The sequence below is a fragment of the Quercus suber genome, unplaced genomic scaffold (genome assembly GCF_002906115.3).
Source record: "Quercus suber isolate HL8 unplaced genomic scaffold, Cork oak 2.0 scaffold_52, whole genome shotgun sequence".
In the NCBI taxonomy this organism is placed as follows: Eukaryota; Viridiplantae; Streptophyta; class Magnoliopsida; order Fagales; family Fagaceae; genus Quercus; species Quercus suber.
The window spans coordinates 470,536-493,550 of NW_027069517.1; the positions used below are offsets into that span (position 1 = coordinate 470,536).

A 23,015-nucleotide genomic window follows, 5' to 3' on the forward strand; every position below is an offset into this window, starting at 1 on the left:
ATTATTTGAAAATTTATATATATATATATATATAATATTGTATATCAAAATAAAAGAAAGATTGCTTTTTTTTTTTTAATTAAAAAAACAGCTTGAGTCACAACTTGAATCATATTTTTTGAATAACACACAATTATAATTGAATTTATTTGTATACAGCTAGGAGATAAGTGACAGCATAGATAAAATAATATTTCTATTTACGTTAGTTACCCTCACTTACTCATAAACTAAAAATAAGAGCCATTACTTAATATGTACTTGTGTTAACTAGCATGTATACAAAATAGTATAGAACGCCATGATTTAGGATTTATCATCTTCATAGAACTGCTTGAAAAATCGACATTGAATGAGCATTTTTTTTGTTGTTGAGAGGGGGCATTGAATTAACATGGTAAGCCTATACGAAAGTTCAGAACTTAAAAGATGGAAATGAAAGAAAAAGATACAAAAATTTCAACAATAAAATTGGGCAATTTACTAATTTTCTAAAATTACAAAAATTTAATGGTAAGATTTTAAAACTTTAAGGGCCAAAAATGTAAAAATAGAGAGGCCAAAATTGGTAACTGGGCAAAGAAAGAAGGCATAGAGAGAAGGTTGTTACCCAATGGGCACTAGCCAATAGCATATGCTCAAAGACATTTTGTTTGATACCTTACAAAGTCCCCTCCATGAAAAGAATATCCAATATGAGAGTCCCTTACAAGTTTCCGAGATTCCTTCAAAATCATCCTCACCCACCATACGAATTCGAATATTATTCGATCAAAATCCCAAACAACCAAAAAAACTCAAAAACACACACACATAGTCGCACACACAAATGCACTCACTCACACACAAATATACACAGCCTAGAGAATATTTATAAACAAACACTCTCTCTCATTTAACCATCATGACCACGTCTCCTCTCTCTATAAATCCCACTCTCTCTCCTCCATCTTTCTCTGCCTGTTCTTCGTCTCTTTCATTTTCACCTTATTCTTCTCCTTCTTTGTACTCAAAGTTTTCCGTTAAAGTTTCCAACTTTAGCTCCCAAAGAACAAAACCCATTAACCTTTTTGCCAAACAAGCTTCCGGCTTGTGTTTTCTTGAAGGGCCAAAGAGTTTGAGCCATAAAAAGAGAGAGCTTTTTGTTGTTAAAGCAGACGGTAACATTCACAATAACAATATGACTATCACTGAGGTTAGAGAAGAAGAGGAGATGGATGCTCCTTTGCTTGATTCTGAGGCCTTATCAAGGCCTCGCCGTATTGCTCTCTTTGTTGAGCCTTCTCCTTTTGCGTGAGTTTCTTTGAAAATTTTGTACTTGATCAGACTTTATGGGTGCTTAGTTTAATTAGATCTTCAACCATGAGAGACCCATTTACGCAAATGCTTTGTTGATTTTGTTCTCTGGTCAATTTTTGACTTTCTTGTTTTTGTTTTGACTTTGCAATTGTTTGCATTATCCAGTGAATTTTTTGTTTTAGGTTTAGAAATATTTGAAAGTTTTATTTTTTATTTTTATTGGTTGTTTGTTCCTTTCGTAGGTTTGATGTCATTCATTTTTTAGTTGTTTTTGATGTAATCAATATTGGACTATGTAATTTTTTATATCTACCCTGGCTTTGCTTTTATGGTGGTCAACACAGCTATAATTATAGTTTGGTAACATTTTAAAAATTAAATAAAATGATCTAGTTTGCTATGCAATCTAAGTGGCTGTTGAAGTTTAGATCTGAGTAATTTCTCTATAATTGGAATGACTCGGATAACTTGCTAAATTTCAGCTACAGCTTTTTGGGTTTTGTTATTTTTATGTGTAGTGTCGTTGGTTAATTCTTTCTATATGCATGTGATTGTGCTGGCTCTATCAGTTGGCTGCTTTCTGAGTGTAAAACATTATTTGGTGAGAAGGTGTTCTTGGATACTTTTAGCTTGGATTTAAGTTGCTGTTTTGCTACATTTGGCTGTTACAGATATTTGTGTTGTTGTTCTGAATTGATGTGGTCTTATAGCCTACTGTGTGGATTTTGTGATTTAGCTGGTGTATTTTACCTATGGCTTCGGTTGTGGTATTTGTGGACCTTTAATGATGGCTTCTGTGACTATTATGCTTGTTTCAAATGTGGATCACATTATACTAGCTGATAATTTTTCTTCAGTTTATTTGTAAGTCTGTGGGTCTTAAATTTGTTCATATTTGGTTTGTACTTTGCATACCCATCTTGGTTATGAGGCTATGAGTTATGAACCTTGTAATTTTTGCACCTACTTGCCTTCACTTTCCTGTTATTCTCAATTGTGCCAAACCATGAAACCTGGGAAGAGGCACAAATTATAGAATTTGTAATTGGTGATTTGCCTCTCATATATGCATTGCCAATGCCAATCATTTGGTAATTGGCATTAGATATTGAATTACAGTCCAGATTGGAGAAGCCATTCTTAAAAAATTTAGAATTCATTTTTGCTGCATATGGACTCTGTACTTCTCTCTGTTTTCTTCCTTGAGGTTGAGTTAAATAGCTATGGTCCATATAAGCTCTGCAAGTAATCGCCATAATTATCCTAAACTGCATGCACTAATGGATTCATGATTAGAAAGTTCCAGGTAATATTAATCAGTTCAATGTCTGTTTCTTGGGATACCTTAAGTGGCAGAGAGTCCATATGACATGAAATTGGTTTAAAGCACTACAATCTGTTCAAACATTCTTAAGAGGAGAATGCCAGTTATTTTAGATTCTATTATGAATATGTTTCATCTGCATTGTGGTTTTAAATAAATGTTCAGAATGTTTGACACAAATGCATGATTTGTAGTAGTATTTTTTGGGATAAATGTGGTTCATGTCATATTATAAATAAGCAATCAGCTTAGTGTAGAATCATATGGTGAGCCACAATAAATTGTATTGTGTTTCTTTATATCAAAGATGGATTTTTACTGAAAGATGTCTTTTCTCTGTTTCACTTGCAGATATGTATCAGGGTATAAAAACCGGTTCCAGAATTTTATTAGAAATTTACGCGAAATGGGGGATGAGGTACGTTATTTATATCTCTGCAGCTGTGTTTTCTGTTTGTCTAGGGGTGTCCTTGACCAAACCTTTTAATTTTAAGCCGTGCAAAATTAACCTGAGCCTCATTGCAAATTATGCAGGGTATCATAGTTGAGCATCTTGTTTCCTGAAGTTGTATTTATTAAATGTTTATTTTCCTGGTGCTGATTTTGATTAAAATTAAATCAGATAATTTAGATATGCATTTTACTACCAGTCTATCAAAAAAACCATCCTCATCAAGCTCAACTGAACTTGAGCTTGTTCTTGTATTAGCAATATCTAGTCAAATTGATATTAGATTGGCTTATATAAAACCCCCCATGGAAGTTGCCTTTGTCTTAAAAAAAAAAAACCCTGTGGAAGTTTAACATAAAGTTTGCTTTAGATTCTAAATGTGCTTCTTTGATTAACTGACATCTTATTGATGATGTAGGTGATGGTTGTGACCACACATGAAGGAGTGCCCCAGGAATTTTATGGAGCAAAATTGATTGGATCCCGGAGGTTGCTCTTACTACTTAATTTGAAATGCTTTGTCCTTATAACTATCTCCTCATCATACCTAATTGTCTTTAACTTCTGTCACATTGAATATAAGCTGTTTTATTTTGTTGATAAATAACTTGCAATTTATAGTGTAATTAAGGCAAAACAAACTATTAAAATCATAGAACACTATGTACTTACTAATCTAAGGTATTCAAATTCCATAGCAGTGTCAAGTTAGGTGATTACTTGTCTTCAAGAAAAATCATTTGATAATATTTATTGAGCTCATTAAAATTATAAACTGGGCAAACAAAGTAATAGACAACTATAAGTAAATCTAGTTATCCTTTCTTATTACAAAAAAAGTATTTGATTGTGTTGTGGGTTGCCTGAGGTTGCATCTAAGCTACTAGAGATTTTTTTTCTTGAATCATTTTCAGGCAGCCATTGCTAAGTCCTTGGCAATCACATGTTTTCTCCATACCTCATTTCTTTATTTAAGGCAGTCCTTTGTCCTTTCATGCCTTCATCATAAATCAATTAGTCACACATACCTATGCATCCAAGATACTTGTATAACAAATGCATTCATTCCTTATTCTAGGTTTCATCATATTGCCACTCTTCAACTCCTTATACTTTCTGCATATTTCTAAGTCAATCCACTTTTACCATTTGAGCGTCTAATTTTTTGGATGAAGTGTTTGACTTACAAACAAGAAAAAATGTTTTGGTTAATGATGTAGGTGTGAAAGCATTATCTGTCTGCCTAATTTTCTCATATATTTATTTATTTTTTCAGCTTTCCATGTCCCTGGTACCAGAAAGTGCCACTTTCCCTGGCACTCAGTCCTAGAATAATTTCAGAGGTTGCCCGATTTAAGCCCGATATAATTCATGCTTCATCACCAGGAATAATGGTAAATTTTCAATTCTTGCTAGAATTTTTTGTCGTCTTCTTATTTCTTTATTTTTTTGTTGCGAATGGGGGTGTTTTGAAGTAATAAAGAAAGAATATTGCTTTGCTGGTGGGTGACATTTATTGACTGTATATTTTAGGTATTTGGAGCTCTTGCCATTGCAAAACTATTGTGTGTCCCCATAGTTATGTCTTACCACACTCATGTGCCAGTGTAAGTTTAATGCTATTCTTGACCGAATTCTTATTATGCACATATTACAATTAACTTCTGTTTTTGATTGGTAAAAATAATATTATTGAAAAGAGACTTTTTCATGAAATATATTACAATTAATTGCTCACTTTAAGTGAGTGGGAAATTGCTAATGAGCTCCAACTCAAATGACATTTACCCCTCCCAAAATTATGGCATGGAGGGTTAGGTCTTGGGTTCATTGGGTGCGTGTGTAACTCACCAATACAAGATCAACAAAGCGTTAGTTACCAGTAAAAAAATAAATAGATGAGTGGGAAACTCACAAATTTAAAGGCTGCTTCTCTAATAAGTTTAATAATGTTCTGAGTCCCATGTGTGTACCTTCTTTCTAATATATTGCTGAATTTCTATGAGATATGTCAAGTAGGCTGATCGTAGTTTTCATTTGCAGATATATCCCAAGATATACATTCAGTTGGCTGGTGAAACCCATGTGGTTGGTTATAAGTATGTAAATGCTTCCCTCTCTCTCTCCTTTTTTCCTCCTTCCCCTCCCCGCTTCCTTCTTAACTGTTGATACTGGAGCCTTTAGGTAACGATTTGGTCTCTCATTTGCAGAGTTTCTACACAGAGCAGCTGATCTTACACTGGTGCCCTCAGTTGCTATTGGCAGGGATCTTGAAGCAGCTAGAGTGACAGCTGGTGAGTATAACTATAAACTGTCAAGCACCTTCTTAATAACCACACTATAATGACTTCAATCATTATGGGATTGTATATACCATTATGCACCAAACTCATTTTTTTTAAGGATTCTCTTTTTCCCCCTCACAGTAATAGTTTCACTTAATAGTCTCCAAAGTTCCCTTTGTGGAAGTTTCAGCTAAAAAACTTGCATCTGTGCCCAGGCAGCTCTATCCTAAATTGACTTGCTTTGTTATGCTTGTTTACAGCCAACAAGATTCGTCTTTGGAAGAAGGGTGTTGATTCTGATAGCTTCAACCCCCGTTTCCGCTCTCAAGAAATGCGATTACGACTAAGGTATGACAACCCTCCAATCCTTTTTTCTTCTGTCTTGTAATTACCCATGTACAACGAGTTTCACTTATGCTATATATACTTCCTCTTGCACAGCAATGGTGAACCTGAGAAACCATTGATAGTTCATGTTGGACGTCTAGGAGTTGAGAAAAGTTTGGATTTCACCAAGAGGTAGTGCTCTTCGATCACAAAGATTGGAAATCAATAACTGGTGTTCTTCTCCTCTTTAGTCCTGTCTATACATAGTTGGAAAAACTAATGCAGTAACAAAGTTTTCTATGCACTGATGGTTTAAGTTTCAATTTGGCAATTTGCTGTCCTCATTTTTTTTGGGGTAATGTTTACACACTTTTTCCACCTCCCTTTCCAATTGCTGACATTTGAAACTCATGTTTTAACAGGGTAATGGATGAGCTTCCAGAAGCACGAATTGCTTTTATTGGAGATGGGCCATATAGGTAATCTACTTTGACACTTAATCAGTTGCATACTTTCTTACTATTTTGATGGCCATTCTAAGAGAATATCAGTATTCTTATATTGTATTCCATCATGATTACCAACCCCACTTTTAGAGAGGGACATATCACAGCACTAGGGGGGGTCCCAAAATAATGAATTCTGTAGTCTGATCGACCAGCTCCAGGATATCATTTCTATGAACTGTGCTGATGTAGCCAATAGAAGTTAAATATTACTCTAATTACTTTGAGTTCATCTGCACTTCATTTTACAAAACATACCTTTCTTGTCAGGGAGGAGCTGGAAAAACTGTTTGCTGGCATGCCCGCAGTTTTTACAGGGATGCTAGGAGGTGAAGAGCTTTCACAGGCATATGCCAGTGGGGATGTTTTTCTTATGCCTTCAGAATCTGAGACACTTGGGCTAGTTGTTTTGGAGTCCATGTCTTCTGGAATTCCTGTTGTGGGGGTTCGTGCTGGTGGAATCCCAGATATAATACCTCCAGAACAGGAGGGCAAAACTGGTTATCTATATAGTCCCGGCGACCTTGATGATTGCTTAAGCAAATTGAAGCCTTTGTTGCATGACCAAGAATTGAGAGAGACCATGGGGAAAGCCGCACGTGAAGAAATGGAGAAGTATGATTGGAAGGCAGCCACAAGAACGATTCGGAATGAACAATACAATGCTGCCATCTGGTTCTGGCGCAAGAAGAGAGCACAGCTACTGAGACCTCTTCAATGGCTGGCAAAACGCCTTTTTCCATCCCCAGAGGTTATATAGGTGACGCAAAAAAATTCCTTCAGTTCATTAGAGGTTTGTCAGCTTTGCTCTGGACTTCAAAGAACGATGAACGTGTGATTGCGATACATTCATTTGTTGTATATAATGAATGGACCATTCAGTAATGGTCAGCTGTGCTGTATTTTATGGCATGCTTAACTTAGATGGACCATTCAGTAATGGTCAGCTGTGCTGTATTTTGTGGCATGCTTAACTTAGATGTCAGTTTTAAATGTAATAACAGGAGAACATTTTAAAGTTGAAGTTAAGTAATTTTGCCTGGTATTTGTCTATGACATTGCTTAGTATTTCCAAGCATATCAAACTGTTTGTCTAATGAGGCAGCATGCAGATGTTAACCAGATGAAGCTACAAAGAGAGCATCCTTTTCCACTGGGTAGAGAATTGGCTGGAAAAGCATTATCAGGACACATTTTCAGTCATCCTTAAGGATAACCATGTTTTCTCATATCTGTGTATATTTTAGGTGTATAGGTTGAAGAATAAGAATCACAACAGGGGTTTTGGCCGAATGAGAATGGCGAAATGATCAATCATTGTTGAGGAAGCACTCTCAGGGAGTGCAACTGCTTTCTGGAGGATCAACCATTGGGGTTGATTCAGAAGCCCTCTTTTGTTGCAATGAAGTGGTTTAGAAGAAAAACTGCATAGTGACGATGGCAGTTAGGAAATGAATACATCTTAATGAATTAGGAAGGGATGAGGATGCCTGAGCTTAAACTGCTACAGCCACGGCTATAATTGGATGCTTCTCTATCTTGTAACGTTAAATGTGAAATTGAGGATTGCTACAACGTAATAAATATGCAGATGTGATTGAGACTTTCTTAAGATGCTTATTTTCTGTAAATGGGAGTGATTGACTGCATACCGAAACAAATTCTTTTATCCCAAACACCAAAAACTTTGTATTTTAGTTAGCACCTCCTAGTGTTTTCAGTTGAGATACATACGATTCAAATCCCCTCACCCCTAATTATCGAATTAAAAAAAAAAAAAAAAAAAAAAACTTTTATCCCAAACACACCATGGGTGTTCTTGTGTTGGTTCAAGGGTAGCATTGGGGTGAGGTAGTATCGAATAATGGGTGCCTCATTCTCACTGTCTCCTATTTATGATGGGGAAAACCCACACGAGACAGTAGTGGGGCAAGTCAGATTTAAGGCAGGATGGAAATACTTTACTAATCTTAATGAAATGGCTTTAATATTGATAAAATAAATATGAAATATAAAGGGAAAGAGTGGGAATACCAAAAAAGAAATAGAGACAAATGTTTTGAAAATAGTATATAAAATATGTATAAAAAATATTTTATAATTGGAATACGCATTGAAAGAAAACTATATAATTTGTATAAATAGGTTAAATATATATGAAATAAATTCAAGGGGAGGCAAGGAAAACAAAACCCAACCCCGTCTTGTTACCTCTTTGGAGCAAGGAAAATCCACACTGAGCACAACAGGGGTGGGATAGGTCATTTTTGCCATCTCTTAACTCAATCACCAAGTACTTCTTTTTCGGTAAGGACCAATCTTCACAAGATCACTTTAGACATTGGGCCTAGGAGACAAGATTTGTTCATGCCTAGATTTATCCTATGTTTTTGTATTGGGTCGTGTAGGTAAGAATGTATTGAAAGTAACATGTTATAAATGACTCCTAAAAAAAAAAAACATGTTATACATGACAAATGTTACTAACCCGTGGCCGCAACATATACATATAGTCTAGCTAGGTGTGGCCATGGGGCATGAACCACACATTCCCCTAAACATCTATGCTTTTGGATTCGATGCATTCACTTTGTTATTTCAGTGCATCCCCTATTCATCTATGCTCTATGCTCCTAAATTGGACGGTTGAGGTCATTCTCTACCAGTCAATTGTGGTGGCTTGCCCTTGCACCCAAACTATTACATGTAGGGATGTGTGTAACATTCCTCTAGTACATGTACAATCATGATGCTTACAATGTACAATCAATATTGTAAATCTCATGCATACAATGTATATACACACTTGCGTGAGAGAGACGATACATATATCTAATCATGATGCCTCCATTATAGTTGATGGAGCTTAATAATTCAAGTTGAATTGATATTCGTGGATCTGACATATGTATAATAGAGACTTTATATACATTTAATTATGATGCGTTCACTACAATTCAACAACTTTACGAGAGTCTTGAAGAAAGTAAATTTGAATTTAAAGACTCTTTGTCTAATTAAAGACAGTTCTCTTTAATAATTAAATAGCAATGATCATTGCCTAGGTTGGATTTTGATCTTAGGTTTTTGATTAGATGCAAAGAATTTTTAAACCAAAAAAACTCAAAAACACACACACATAGTCGCACACACAAATGCACTCACTCACACACAAATATACACAGCCTAGAGAATATTTATAAACAAACACTCTCTCTCATTTAACCATCATGACCACGTCTCCTCTCTCTATAAATCCCACTCTCTCTCCTCCATCTTTCTCTGCCTGTTCTTCGTCTCTTTCATTTTCACCTTATTCTTCTCCTTCTTTGTACTCAAAGTTTTCCGTTAAAGTTTCCAACTTTAGCTCCCAAAGAACAAAACCCATTAACCTTTTTGCCAAACAAGCTTCCGGGTTGTGTTTTCTTGAAGGGCCAAAGAGTTTGAGCCATAAAAAGATAGAGCTTTTTGTTGTTAAAGCAGACGGTAACATTCACAATAACAATATGACTATCACTGAGGTTAGAGAAGAAGAGGAGATGGATGCTCCTTTGCTTGATTCTGAGGCCTTATCAAGGCCTCGCCGTATTGCTCTCTTTGTTGAGCCTTCTCCTTTTGCGTGAGTTTCTTTGAAAATTTTGTACTTGATCAGACTTTATGGGTGCTTAGTTTAATTAGATCTTCAACCATGAGAGACCCATTTACGCAAATGCTTTGTTGATTTTGTTCTCTGGTCAATTTTTGACTTTCTTGTTTTTGTTTTGACTTTGCAATTGTTTGCATTATCCAGTGAATTTTTTGTTTTAGGTTTAGAAATATTTGAAAGTTTTATTTTTTATTTTTATTGGTTGTTTGTTCCTTTCGTAGGTTTGATGTCATTCATTTTTTAGTTGTTTTTGATGTAATCAATATTGGACTATGTAATTTTTTATATCTACCCTGGCTTTGCTTTTATGGTGGTCAACACAGCTATAATTATAGTTTGGTAACATTTTAAAAATTAAATAAAATGATCTAGTTTGCTATGCAATCTAAGTGGCTGTTGAAGTTTAGATCTGAGTAATTTCTCTATAATTGGAATGACTCGGATAACTTGCTAAATTTCAGCTACAGCTTTTTGGGTTTTGTTATTTTTATGTGTAGTGTCGTTGGTTAATTCTTTCTATATGCATGTGATTGTGCTGGCTCTATCAGTTGGCTGCTTTCTGAGTGTAAAACATTATTTGGTGAGAAGGTGTTCTTTGATACTTTTAGCTTGGATTTAAGTTGCTGTTTTGCTACATTTGGCTGTTACAGATATTTGTGTTGTTGTTCTGAATTGATGTGGTCTTATAGCCTACTGTGTGGATTTTGTGATTTAGCTGGTGTATTTTACCAATGGCTTCGGTTGTGGTATTTGTGGACCTTTGATGATGGCTTCTGTGACTATTATGCTTGTTTCAAATGTGGATCACATTATACTAGCTGATAATTTTTCTTCAGTTTATTTGTAAGTCTGTGGGTCTTAAATTTGTTCATATTTGGTTTGTACTTTGCATACCCATCTTGGTTATGAGGCTATGAGTTATGAACCTTGTAATTTTTGCACCTACTTGCCTTCACTTTCCTGTTATTCTCAATTGTGCCAAACCATGAAACCTGGGAAGAGGCACAAATTATGGAATTTGTAATTGGTGATTTGCCTCTCATATATGCATTGCCAATGCCAATCATTTGGTAATTGGCATTAGATATTGAATTACAGTCCATACTGGAGAAGCCATTCTTAAAAAATTTAGAATTCATTTTTGCTGCATATGGACTCTGTACTTCTCTCTGTTTTCTTCCTTGAGGTTGAGTTAAATAGCTAAGGTCCATATAAGCTCTGCAAGTAATCACCATAATTATCCTAAACTGCATGCACTAATGGATTCATGATTAGAAAGTTCCAGGTAATATTAATCAGTTCAATGTCTGTTTCTTGGGATACCTTAAGTGGCAGAGAGTCCATATGACATGAAATTGGTTTAAAGCACTACAATCTGTTCAAACATTCTTAAGAGGAGTATGCCAGTTATTTTAGATGCTATTATGAATATGTTTCATCTGCATTGTGGTTTTAAATAAATGTTAAGAATGTTTGACACAAATGCATGATTTGTAGTAGTATTTTTTGGGATAAATGTGGTTCATGTCATATTATAAATAAGCAATTAGCTTAGTGTAGAATCATATGGTGAGCCACAATAAATTGTATCGTGTTTCTTTATATCAAAGATGGATTTTTACTGAAAGATGTCTGTTCTCTGTTTCACTTGCAGATATGTATCAGGGTATAAAAACCGGTTCCAGAATTTTATTAGAAATTTACGTGAAATGGGGGATGAGGTACGTTATTTATATCTCTGCAGCTGTGTTTTCTGTTTGTCTAGGGGTGTCCTTGACCAAACCTTTTAATTTTAAGCCATGCAAACTTAACCTGAGCCTCATTGCAAATTATGCAGGGTATCATACTTGAGCATCTTGTTTCCTGAAGTTGTATTTATTAAATGTTTATTTTCTTGGTGCTGATTTTGATTAAAATTAAATCATATAATTTAGATATGCATTTTACTACCAGTCTATCAAAAAAACCATCCTCATCAAGCTCAACTGAACTTGAGCTTGTTCTTGTATTAGCAATATCTAGTCAAATTGATATTAGATTGGCTTCTATAAAACCCCCCATGGAAGTTGCCTTTGTCTTTAAAAAAAAAAACCCTGTGGAAGTTTAACATAAAGTTTGCTTCAGATTCTAAATGTGCTTCTTTGATTAACTGACATCTTATTGATGATGTAGGTGATGGTTGTGACCACACATGAAGGAGTGCCCCAGGAATTTTATGGAGCAAAATTGATTGGATCACGGAGGTTGCTCTTACTACTTAATTTGAAATGCTTTGTCCTTATAACTATCTCCTCATCATACCTAATTGCTCTTTAACTTCTGTCACATTGAATATAAGCTGTTTTATTTTGTTGATAAATAACTTGCAATTTATAGTCTAATTAAGGCAAAACAAACTATTAAAATCATGGAACACTATGTACTTACTAATCTAAGGTATTCAAATTCCATAGCAGTGTCAAGTTAGGTGATTACTTGTCTTCAAGAAAAATCATTTGATAATATTTATTGAGCTCATCAAAATTATAAACTGGGCAAACAAAGTAATAGACAAATATAAGTAAATCTAGTTATCCTTTCTTATTACAAAAAAAGTATTTGATTGTGTTGTGGGTTGCCCCTTCATCTTACGTTCTAAGGTTTTTGAAGTTGAGGTTCAATTCTTAAATTTTACAAGAGCTGAACCATCAGATTTCTAATCAGTTTGCTTTCCACATCTTGACCCCTTACTCCTGTTCAGATTAGCATGAGGTTGCGTCTAAGCTACTAGAGATTTTTTTTCTTGAATCATTTTCAGGCAGCCATTGCTAAGTCCTTGTCAATCACATGTTTTCTCCATACCTCATTTCTTTATTTAAGGCAGTCCTTTGTTCTTTCATGCCTTCATCATAAATCAATTAGTCACACATACCTATGCATCCAAGATACTTGTATAACAAATGCATTCATTCCTTATTCTAGGTTTCATCATATTGCCACTCTTCAACTCCTTATACTTTCTGCGTATTTCTAAGTCCATCCACTTTTACCATTTGAGTGTCTAATTTTTTGGACGAAGTGTCTGACTTACAAACAAGAAAAATTGTTTTGGTTAATGATGTAGGTGTGAAAGCATTATCTGTCTGCCTAATTTTCTCATATATTTATTTATTTATTTTTTCAGCTTTCCATGTCCCTGGTACCAGAAAGTGCCACTTTCCCTGGCACTCAGTCCTAGAATAATTTCAGAGGTTGCCCGATTTAAGCCTGATATAATTCATGCTTCATCACCAGGAATAATGGTAAATTTTCAATTCTTGCTAGAATTTTTTGTCATCTTCTTATTTCTTTAATTTTTTGTTGTGAATGGGGGTGTTTTGAAGTAATAAAGAAAGAATATTGCTTTGCTGGTGGGTGACATTTATTGACTGTATTTTAGGTATTTGGAGCTCTTGCCATTGCAAAACTATTGTGTGTCCCCATAGTTATGTCTTACCACACTCATGTGCCAGTGTAAGTTTAATGCTATTCTTGACCAAATTCTTATTATGCACATATTACAATTAACTTCTGTTTTTGATTGGTAAAAATAATATTATTGAAAAGAGACTATTTCATGAAATATATTACAATTAATTGCTCACCTTAAATGAGTGGGAAATTGCTAGTGAGCTCCAACTCAAATGGCATTTACCCCTCCCAAAATTATGGCATGGAGGGTTAGGTCGTGGATTCATTGGGTGCATGTGTAACTCACCAATACAAGAACAACAAAGCGTTAGTTACCAGTAAAAAAAAAATATATGAGTGGGAAACTCACAAATTTAAAGGCTGCTTCTCTAATAAGTTTAATAATGTTCTGAGTCCCATGTGTGTACTTTCTCTCTAATATATTGCTGAATTTCTATGAGATATGTCAAGTAGGCTGATTGTAGTTTTCATTTGCAGATATATCCCAAGATATACATTCAGTTGGCTGGTGAAACCCATGTGGTTGGTTATAAGTATGTAAATGCTTCCCTCTCTCTCTCCTTTTTTCCTCCCTCCCCTCCTTGCTTCCTTCTTAACTGTTGATACTGGAGCCTTTAGGTAACGATTTGGTCTTTCATTTGCAGAGTTTCTACACAGAGCAGCTGATCTTACACTGGTGCCCTCAGTTGCTATTGGCAGGGATCTTGAAGCAGCTAGAGTGACAGCTGGTGAGTATAACTATAAACTGTCAAGCACCTTCTTAATAACCACACTATAATGACTTCAATCATTATGGGATTTTTATATACCATTATGCACCAAACTCATTTTTTTTAAGGATTCTCTTTTTCCCCCTCACAGTAATAGTTTCACTTAATAGCCTCCAAAGTTCCCTTTGTGGAAGTTTCAGCTAAAAAACTTGCATCTGTGCCCAGCCAGCTCTATCCTAAATTGACTTGCTTTGTTATGCTTGTTTACAGCCAACAAGATTCGTCTTTGGAAGAAGGGTGTTGATTCTGATAGCTTCAACCCCCGTTTCCGCTCTCAAGAAATGCGATTACGACTAAGGTATGACAACCCTCCAATCCTTTTTTCTTCTGTCTTGTAATTACCCATGTACAATGAGTTTCACTTATGCTATATATTCTTCCTCTTGCACAGCAATGGTGAACCTGAGAAACCATTGATAGTTCATGTTGGACGTCTAGGAGTTGAGAAAAGTTTGGATTTCACCAAGAGGTAGTGCTCTTCGATCACAAAGATTGGAAATGAATAACTGGTGTTCTCCTCCTCTTTAGTCCTGTCTATACATAGTTGGAAAAACTAATGCAGTAACAAAGTTTTCTATGCACTGATGGTTTAAGTTTCAATTTGGCAATTTGCTGTCCTTTATTTTTTTTTGGGTAATGTTTACACACTTTTTCCACCTCCCTCTCCAATTGCTGACATTTGAAACTCATGTTTTAACAGGGTAATGGATGAGCTTCCAGAAGCACGAATTGCTTTTATTGGAGATGGGCCATATAGGTAATCTACTTTGACACTTAATCAGTTGCATACTTTCTTACTATTTTGATGGCCATTCTAAGAGAATATCAGTATTCTTATATTGCATTCCATCATGATTACCAACCCCACTTTTAGAGAGGGACATATCACAGCACTAGGGGGGGTCCCAAAATAATGAATTCTGTAGTCTGATCGACCAGCTCCAGGATATCATTTCTATGAACTGCGCTGATGTAGCCAATAGAAGTTCAATATTACTCTAATTACTTTGAGTTCATCTGCACTTCATTTTACAAAACATACCTTTCTTTGCAGAGAGGAGCTGGAAAAACTGTTTGCTGGCATGCCCGCAGTTTTTACAGGGATGCTAGGAGGTGAAGAGCTTTCACAGGCATATGCCAGTGGGGATGTTTTTCTTATGCCTTCAGAATCTGAGACACTTGGGCTAGTCGTTTTGGAGTCAATGTCTTCTGGAATTCCTGTTGTGGGGGTTCGTGCTGGTGGAATCCCAGATATAATACCTCCAGAACAGGAGGGCAAAACTGGCTATCTATATAGTCCCGGCAACCTTGATGATTGCTTGAGCAAATTGAAGCCTTTGTTGCATGACCAAGAATTGAGAGAGACCATGGGGAAAGCCGCACGTGAAGAAATGGAGAAGTATGATTGGAAGGCAGCCACAAGAACGATTCGGAATGAACAATACAATGCTGCCATCTGGTTCTGGCGCAAGAAGAGAGCACAGCTACTGAGACCTCTTCAATGGCTGGCAAAACGTCTTTTTCCATCCCCAGAGGTTATATAGGTGACGCAAAAAAATTCCTTCAGTTCATTAGAGGTTTGTCAGCTTTGCTCTGGACTTCAAAGATCAATGAACGTGTGATTGCGATACATTCATTTGTTGTATATAATGAATGGACCATTCAGCAATGGTCAGCTGTGCTGTATTTTGTGGCATGATTAACTTAGATGTCAGTTTTAAATGTATTAACAGGAGAACATTTTAAAGTTTAAGTTAAGTAATTTTGCCTGGTATTTGTCTATGACATTGCTTAGTATTTCCAAGCATATCAAACTGTTTGTCTTATGAGGCAGCATACAGGTGTTAACCAGATGAAGCTACAAAGAGAGCCTCCTTTTCCACTGGGTAGAGAATTGGCTGGAAAAGCATTATCAGGACACATTTTCAGTCATCCTTAAGGATAACTATGTTTTCTCATATCTGTGTACATTTTAGGTGTATAGGTTGAAGAATAAGAATCACAACAGGGGTTTTGGCCGAATGAGAATGGCGAAATAATCAATCATTGTTGAGGAAGCACTCTCAGGGAGTGCAACTGCTTTCTGGAGGATCAACCATTGGGGTTGATTCAGAAGCCCTCTTTTGTTGCAATGAAGTGGTTTAGAAGAAAAACTGCATAGTGACAATGGCAGTTAGGAAATGAATACATATTAATGAATTAGGAAGGGATGAGGATACCTGAGCTTAAACTGCTACACCCACGGCTATAAGTGGATGCTTCTCTATCTTGTAACATTAAATGTGAAATTGAGGATTGCTACAACGTAATAAATATGCAGATGTGATACACTCAGACTTTCTTAAGACGCTTATTTTCTGTAAATGGGAGTGATTGACTGCATACCGAAACAAATTCTTTTATCCCAAACACCAAAAACTTTGTATTTTAGTTAGCACCTCCTAGTGTTTCAATTGAGATATATAGGATTCCAATCCCCTCACTCACTACTAATTATCGAATTAAAAAAAAAAAAAAAAAAACTTTTATACCAAACACACCATGGGTGGTATTGGGTTGGTTCAAGGGTAGCATTGGGGTGAGGTAGTATCGAATAATGGGTGCCTCATTCTCACTGTCTCCTATTTATGATGTGGAAAACCCACACGAGACAGTAGTGGGGCAAGTCAGATTTAAGGCAAGTTGGAAATATTTTACTAATCTTAATGAAATGGCTTTAATATTGATAAAATAAATATGAAATATAAAGGGAAAGAGTGGGAATACTAAAAAAGAAATAGAGACAAATGTTTTGAAAATAGTATATAAAATATGTATAAAAAATATATTATAATTGGAATACGCATTGAAAGAAAACTATATAATTTGTATAAATAGGTTAAATATATATGAAATAAATTCAAGGGGAGGCAAGGAAAACAAAGCCCAACCCCGTCTTGTTACCTCTTTGGAGCAAGGAAAATCCACACCGAGCACAACAGGGGTGGGATAGGTCATTTTTGCCATCTCTTAATTCAATCACCAAGTACTTCTTTTTCGGTAAGGACCAATTTTCACGAGATCGCTTTAGACATTGGGCCTAGGAGACAAGATTCGTTCATGCCTAGATTTATCCTATGTTTTTGTATTGGGTCGTGTAGGTAAGAATGTATTGAAAGTAACATGTTATAAATGACTCCTAAAAAAAAAAAAAAACATGTTATACATGACAAATGTTACTAACCCGTGGCCGCAACATATACATATAGTCTAGCTAGGTGTGGCCATGGGGCATGAACCACACATCCCCCTAAACATCTATGCTTTTGGATTCGATGCATTCACTTTGTTATTTCAGTGCATCCCCTATTCATCTATGCTCTATGCTCCTAAATTGGACGGTTGAGGTCATTCTCTACCAGTCAATTGTGGTGGCTTGCCCTTGCACCCAAACTATTACATGTAGGGGATGTGTGTAACATTCCTCTAGTACATGTACAATCATGATGCTTACAATGTACAATCAATATTGTAAATCTCATGCATACAATGTATATACACACTTGCATGAGAGAGACGATACATATATCTAATCATGATGCCTCCATTATAGTTGATGGAGCTTAATAATTCAAGTCGAATTGATATTCGTGGATCTGACATATGTATAATAGAGACTTTATATACATTTAATTATGATGCGTTCACCACAATTTAACAACTTTACGAGAGTCTTGAAGAAAGTAAATTTGAATTTAAAGACTCTTTGTCTAATTAAAGACAGTTCTCTTTAATAATTAAATAGCAATGATCATTGCCTAGGTTGGATTTTGATCTTAGGTTTTTGATTAGATGCAAAGAATTTTTTACAAAATTTCAAGCTAAATTCATAAACACCAAGAGACTAAATGACCAAGAGTTTCGTACTATGATCTCACCATCAATGACTTACCACCAAATTTATATAATCCACATGATGAGTGCCTTTAAACTTGAGCATCTTTTCTGAATCTAGAACAAATTTTTTTCATTGTAAATGGCTATACCTAGCCTGTTGCCATCGCACAGAATATTAATGGAATTACTGCTTATTATGTGTAATCAATTGGTTTGACATGACTGATGAGAGTCTTTCTTGTGCATTAAATGGACCATTAGATATGATCAACTTGTGCTGTTTAAAAAAAAAAAAAAAAAAAACTTAGATTTGGACTTGAGTTTAATGTAATTATACCACACTTTGTATATATTGTCATGTGGCAATGCCAAATCTTCTATCCTACTTTTTTTGCTCCACTCTATATTCCACCAATAAATACTTGCCACATGTTCACCTAATTAATTAAATGCTACTATTAATTAATAACTGTAGTATTAATAAGTTAATAATGATAGTTATTAATTAATTAGGTGAATTCGTGGCAAGTATTTATTGGTAGAGTATAGTGTGAAACAAGAAAAGTGGGATAGAAGATTTGGATTCACATTAATGGTTATATATATATTTCCTTTTTTTTTTTGGGAGAATGTGTATGGGATATGGATAATTATAAATTATATTAATTAGTAGTAACATCAGAGTAAAGTCCCCATTTCTTACTTAAACATCATTTAGCTTACATTTATATGAGACTCAATGAGAGAAGAGAGAAATATAGTTAATTTATTTATTATGGCCACTTTCCTAAAATATAGTGAAAGTAAGGAGATTTTACTCGTTCCTAAAATTTGAAATCATACTAGTAGGAGATTTTAACACAGATTGATGTGCAATTAGATTTGGGTTTGGAAGGCATAGGAGTAGGACATCCCAATTGGTCAATTTTTGGACCAAGGGGGTCCCCTCAGCCCATCACAATGCTTCACACCTTAAGCCCTAAAAATTTCCTAATTTTTAGCCCAAATTTTAATAAAAAGGAATTATTATAATTAAACAGTATCATTCTCTACCTCAATCTAATTGTAGGACCTCTGTACTTTGACCAAAACTATGGCTACTATATTTTAGACTCATATAAAGTTCATTTTCTTAACGTTTTCTCACTTCTCATATTGATTACCCTCCATCCTATAATTTCTATTATTAGGAAACGAAACGAAAGGAAAGGAAAGTGTGCTAAGTCTAGCTCGTGGCTATCTATAAATGGACTTATCCTGTTTAAGTGCAAGAAAAATAAAAGTGCAAAACTTAATATACAATACTTAAGGTGGAGTTTCAGTTAGTATATACGCGTAACTTACACATATACTACGCGTACGTACGTAGACAACAAAAAAGCGTGCGTCTTCTGTTTTGTTTTCAAAGGTACAGAATTCTACGCCAACTTCTGGGACTAAAAATATTTTACATGTTTAGGTTAAAATACGTAGAGAATGGTTTGTTATATACGGATATATATACAAAAGATAAAATTTTTTAATGAACTTATTGAGTTATTGTTGCTGACAAAGACTCAAAATGGGACACTAAATATAAAAGATTAAAATAATCTCTAAGGGAAATGTATTGCACTCACCGTCAAAGTTCAAACACAAATAATAAGCTTAATTTTTTTTTTTTATATAAAATAATTTTTTTTTTTAAATTTTGAAATAGTGGTACAGCAAACAATATTTTCACAACAATTTTACAATAAAATTTAGGTGGTGAATTCATCTAAGTTCATCACTAATATTATTTTTTTATTTACCATTAATCGCTTAACACCTAAGCTCTATTGTAAAATTATTTTAAAAATGTTGTGCCCTTGTTTTAGTGTTTATTTTATTAAATTGTCAGACTCACAAAAAGTTAAACACAAAAATTGCCACAACCTATTGCCATGCTTCATCCCTTCACTAGTTAGAGGGCACAATAATAAGTATCCATTTGAGAACAACTTATCTAGATTTTTTATTAAAAAAAAAAAATTGTTGAAAGTATGTTAAAGTATATTTGTACTTTAAAAAAGTGAGAAAAAAAAAATGCAATTTTAAAAGCTATATATAAAAGTTAAAAGTTGAGTTTATAAGCTCAAGTCAAACAAATACTAATTGTAAGTGAGTATATTAATAATTGTATTATCTCACAAAAAATATGTGGGTGCCCGATGACCGAGGATGAAGTTGAAGAGTTGTAGTATTGGTGTGGGGATGCCACAGGCCATAGGCCTAAGGAGAAAGGGATGAGTCATAGGACTCTAAGGCGTTCTAGGTGGAAATAAGGATATAAAGAGAGAGAATCTGTGATCATAGGGGAAGTTTCTAGTTTGGAGTAGCTTGTTGTCTTCGCATTAAATGGTGGGCAACAGCTTTATCAGCTGCATTGATGAGGAAATGACTTGAACAGTGCAAGTCACAGTTAAGTAAATTCCTTCCATCACCTTCTTCACGTACAAAAAGATACAAGAGTCTTGAGATGAGGTATGTTAGGTAAGGATGGATGGTTGAGATATGAGAGAATGAGAAGTATATAAGAAAAATGGGGTTTACAGAGAAAGGGGCTCGACATAAGTACCAATATATAGAGAAGAAATAGGGAGAACACTGAGAAAAAAGAGAGTGAACAGTAACATTTCTTATATAAATGTGGCCTTTTCGGGCCAACTTGCATTAAGAAAAAGTGGTTTATCCATTTAAACAAGTTTGTCTTTTCTTCCTTATTTTCCTGCTTGGGCAGAGCCCCCCTTTGGTTGTTTGTTTCTCTCTCTTACAAATTCATTATTTTGGGCCATGGTTGGACTGATCTAGCCATTATTCTAAGTGGGCTTGGGCTGCTAGTTTTTTTGGTCCTCATAATTGGCGCCATCTGTGGGGAGCAACAAGGTGTTGTGGATTTGTCCTGAGTATTTATGGCTAACATAGGCTAGGATAGGGAGGAATCAGTCGGCTCGCAAAAGGAGAACCAATTTGTTAACTTGGAGTGAAGGAGGGATAGGCAACATACCCCAAGCGTTATGGTGGAGTCTTACCACACTAAGCATACTGAGCAGCGTCACTCAAGGACTAGGAGTCATGTCTCACATGATCAGGAGACATGGAAATTGAAGTAAGAAATAGATCGCCTGTGTAGGAAGCTGAGGCACAGGGAACGTGATAGAAGATGTCCATCTTCTCCACCAAGTGATAGTTCCAAGGGAAGCAAGGATCGTTCATAGGTCTAGAACTCCATCTAGCAAGTCCTATTCAGTACCTCTTCGCACCAGGACAAGTAGGAGAAGAGCAGCAATAAGTGTGAGAAAAGGTCTTCCCACCATGGCATAGGGACTGATGCAATGAGTTAGGCCTTACAACAAATTTCTAAGTCACCCTTCGCTAGGAGGATTAACAAGGCCAAACTTCCTCATCAGTTTTCTCAGTCGACGTTTGCCATTTACAATGGGAGGATTGATCCCATGAAGCATGTCAGCCATTTTAATCAGAAGATGGCGGTCCATGCCAATAATGAGGCCTTTGTGTGCAAAGTGTTCCATTCCAGTCTTGGACTTGTGGCTATGCGTTGGTTTAATGCCTTGGAGGAACAGTCAATGGGTCTTTCGAGGAGCTAACGAGGGCATTCGAGGTTAGATTCTTAACATGCAGTAGGGTCCCTAAGCTAGTAGACTCTTTGCTGTCTATGGCGATGAGGGAAGGAGAGACCCTTAAAAGACTTACTCAGATAGATATTGGGAAACATATAATGAGATTGATGGAAACTTTGAGGATGTGGCCGTGAGGACTTTTAAGGTTGGGCTCCTTGTCGAGTATGAGTTAAGGAAGTCGTTGATGATGAAGTCTGCCTTGAACATGCGCCAACTTATGGATTGCATAGATAAGTATAAGCAGGTAGAGGAGGACCATATACAGGGAAAAGGTAAGGCTAAATTGTTCCCAGAGAAGAGGGATCCTCAGGGAGAAGGATACTAGGGTAACTGCCTCCGAAGGAAGTTTTCTAATCAAACATCATCCGCAGGAACTCAGTTGGTTAACTCATTGTTTAAAGAGCCATTGTATTAGATACTAGAGAAAATTAAGAATGAGTCTTATTTTAAGTGGCCCAATAAGATGGGCGGGGACTTATCTAGGAGAAACCAAAACCTCTATTACCACTACCATTAGGACAGAGGACATACTACGGAGGATTGTAGAACCCTGCGAGATAACCTGAGCCAATTAGTGAAGGTAGGGAAGCTCAATCGATTTTTACATCAGCCTACAGGACAATTTGGTCACTCAGGAACTGAGTTTCATAGGGATAGCGCTCCTCGGCCAGCATTGGGTACTATCAATGTGATCTTTGCCAAGCTAGGGAATGGTGGGGGCTCGGCTATTAGGGTTATGTTCGTGAGTGGAGGTTGTGACTTAGAGGCCAGTGATCAGGCTCCTAAAAGAGTTAGGCTGATGGTTACCCCTACCCTGGGTTTCTTAGAGGAGGATAAGGAAGGTACTCTCCAATCATATAATGACGCTCTAGTGGTAACCATTAGGATTGGGGGTTATGATATAAATAGAGTACTAGTTGACCAGGGAAGCAGAGTAGAGATCATGTACCCTGATTTGTACAAGGGGCTAAACTTGAAATTTGAGGACCTGGAAAGGTATGATTCACCGTTGATGGGCTTTGATGGTAGGATGGTGGTCCCCTAAGGAGCGATAAGGTTACCTGTACAAGCTGGGGATGAGGAGGTGCAGGTTGACTTCATAGTGGTAGAAACATTTTCCCCCTACACAGCTATCCTAGCCAGACCCTGGCTTCACGTTATAGGTGTCGTGTCCTCAACTTTACATCTGAAGGTTAAATATCCTACTTAGGGGAGAGTGGGAGAGTTGGTGGGTAGCCAGGCCACGACTAGGTAGTGCTTGGTGTAGGCAATTACGTAACAGCCGTTAGATCCTACTGCGATGATTAAAGATCTAGTCCTATAACAACTAAGGGCCTTGCAGGGGGCAGCAGACTAGGGCATTTAGAGAGTTATTCGAGGAGCTGGAGAAAGTGATAATAGGATAGGATCAGGAGCAAT

General features: G+C 36.0%; 2 protein-coding genes and 1 pseudogene across 2 annotated transcripts; all 3 read left to right on the forward strand.

The window, feature by feature from the left end:
* The first annotated feature begins 695 nt into the window (after positions 1–695).
* On the forward strand, positions 696–7,245 carry LOC112021134 (sulfoquinovosyl transferase SQD2-like). The gene is made up of 11 exons (XM_065771985.1): positions 696–1,293; positions 2,975–3,041; positions 3,493–3,563; positions 4,351–4,468; positions 4,608–4,681; positions 5,118–5,173; positions 5,285–5,368; positions 5,620–5,707; positions 5,801–5,878; positions 6,109–6,165; positions 6,463–7,245. The coding sequence occupies exons 1-11, from the start codon at positions 905–907 to the stop codon at positions 6,950–6,952; spliced, it is 1,572 nt and encodes a 523-aa protein (XP_065628057.1). The 5' UTR covers positions 696–904; the 3' UTR covers positions 6,953–7,245.
* A 2,063-nt stretch (positions 7,246–9,308) lies between these two features.
* LOC112031016 (sulfoquinovosyl transferase SQD2) lies at positions 9,309–15,840 on the forward strand. The gene is made up of 11 exons (XM_024063680.2): positions 9,309–9,811; positions 11,493–11,559; positions 12,011–12,081; positions 13,002–13,119; positions 13,257–13,330; positions 13,766–13,821; positions 13,933–14,016; positions 14,269–14,356; positions 14,450–14,527; positions 14,759–14,815; positions 15,113–15,840. Exons 1-11 carry the CDS (start codon positions 9,423–9,425, stop codon positions 15,600–15,602), a joined length of 1,572 nt encoding a protein of 523 aa, XP_023919448.1. The 5' UTR covers positions 9,309–9,422; the 3' UTR covers positions 15,603–15,840.
* Positions 15,841–21,290: 5,450 nt separating this feature from the next.
* LOC112031010 (uncharacterized) lies at positions 21,291–22,641 on the forward strand (annotated as a pseudogene).
* The last annotated feature ends 374 nt before the right edge of the window (positions 22,642–23,015 follow it).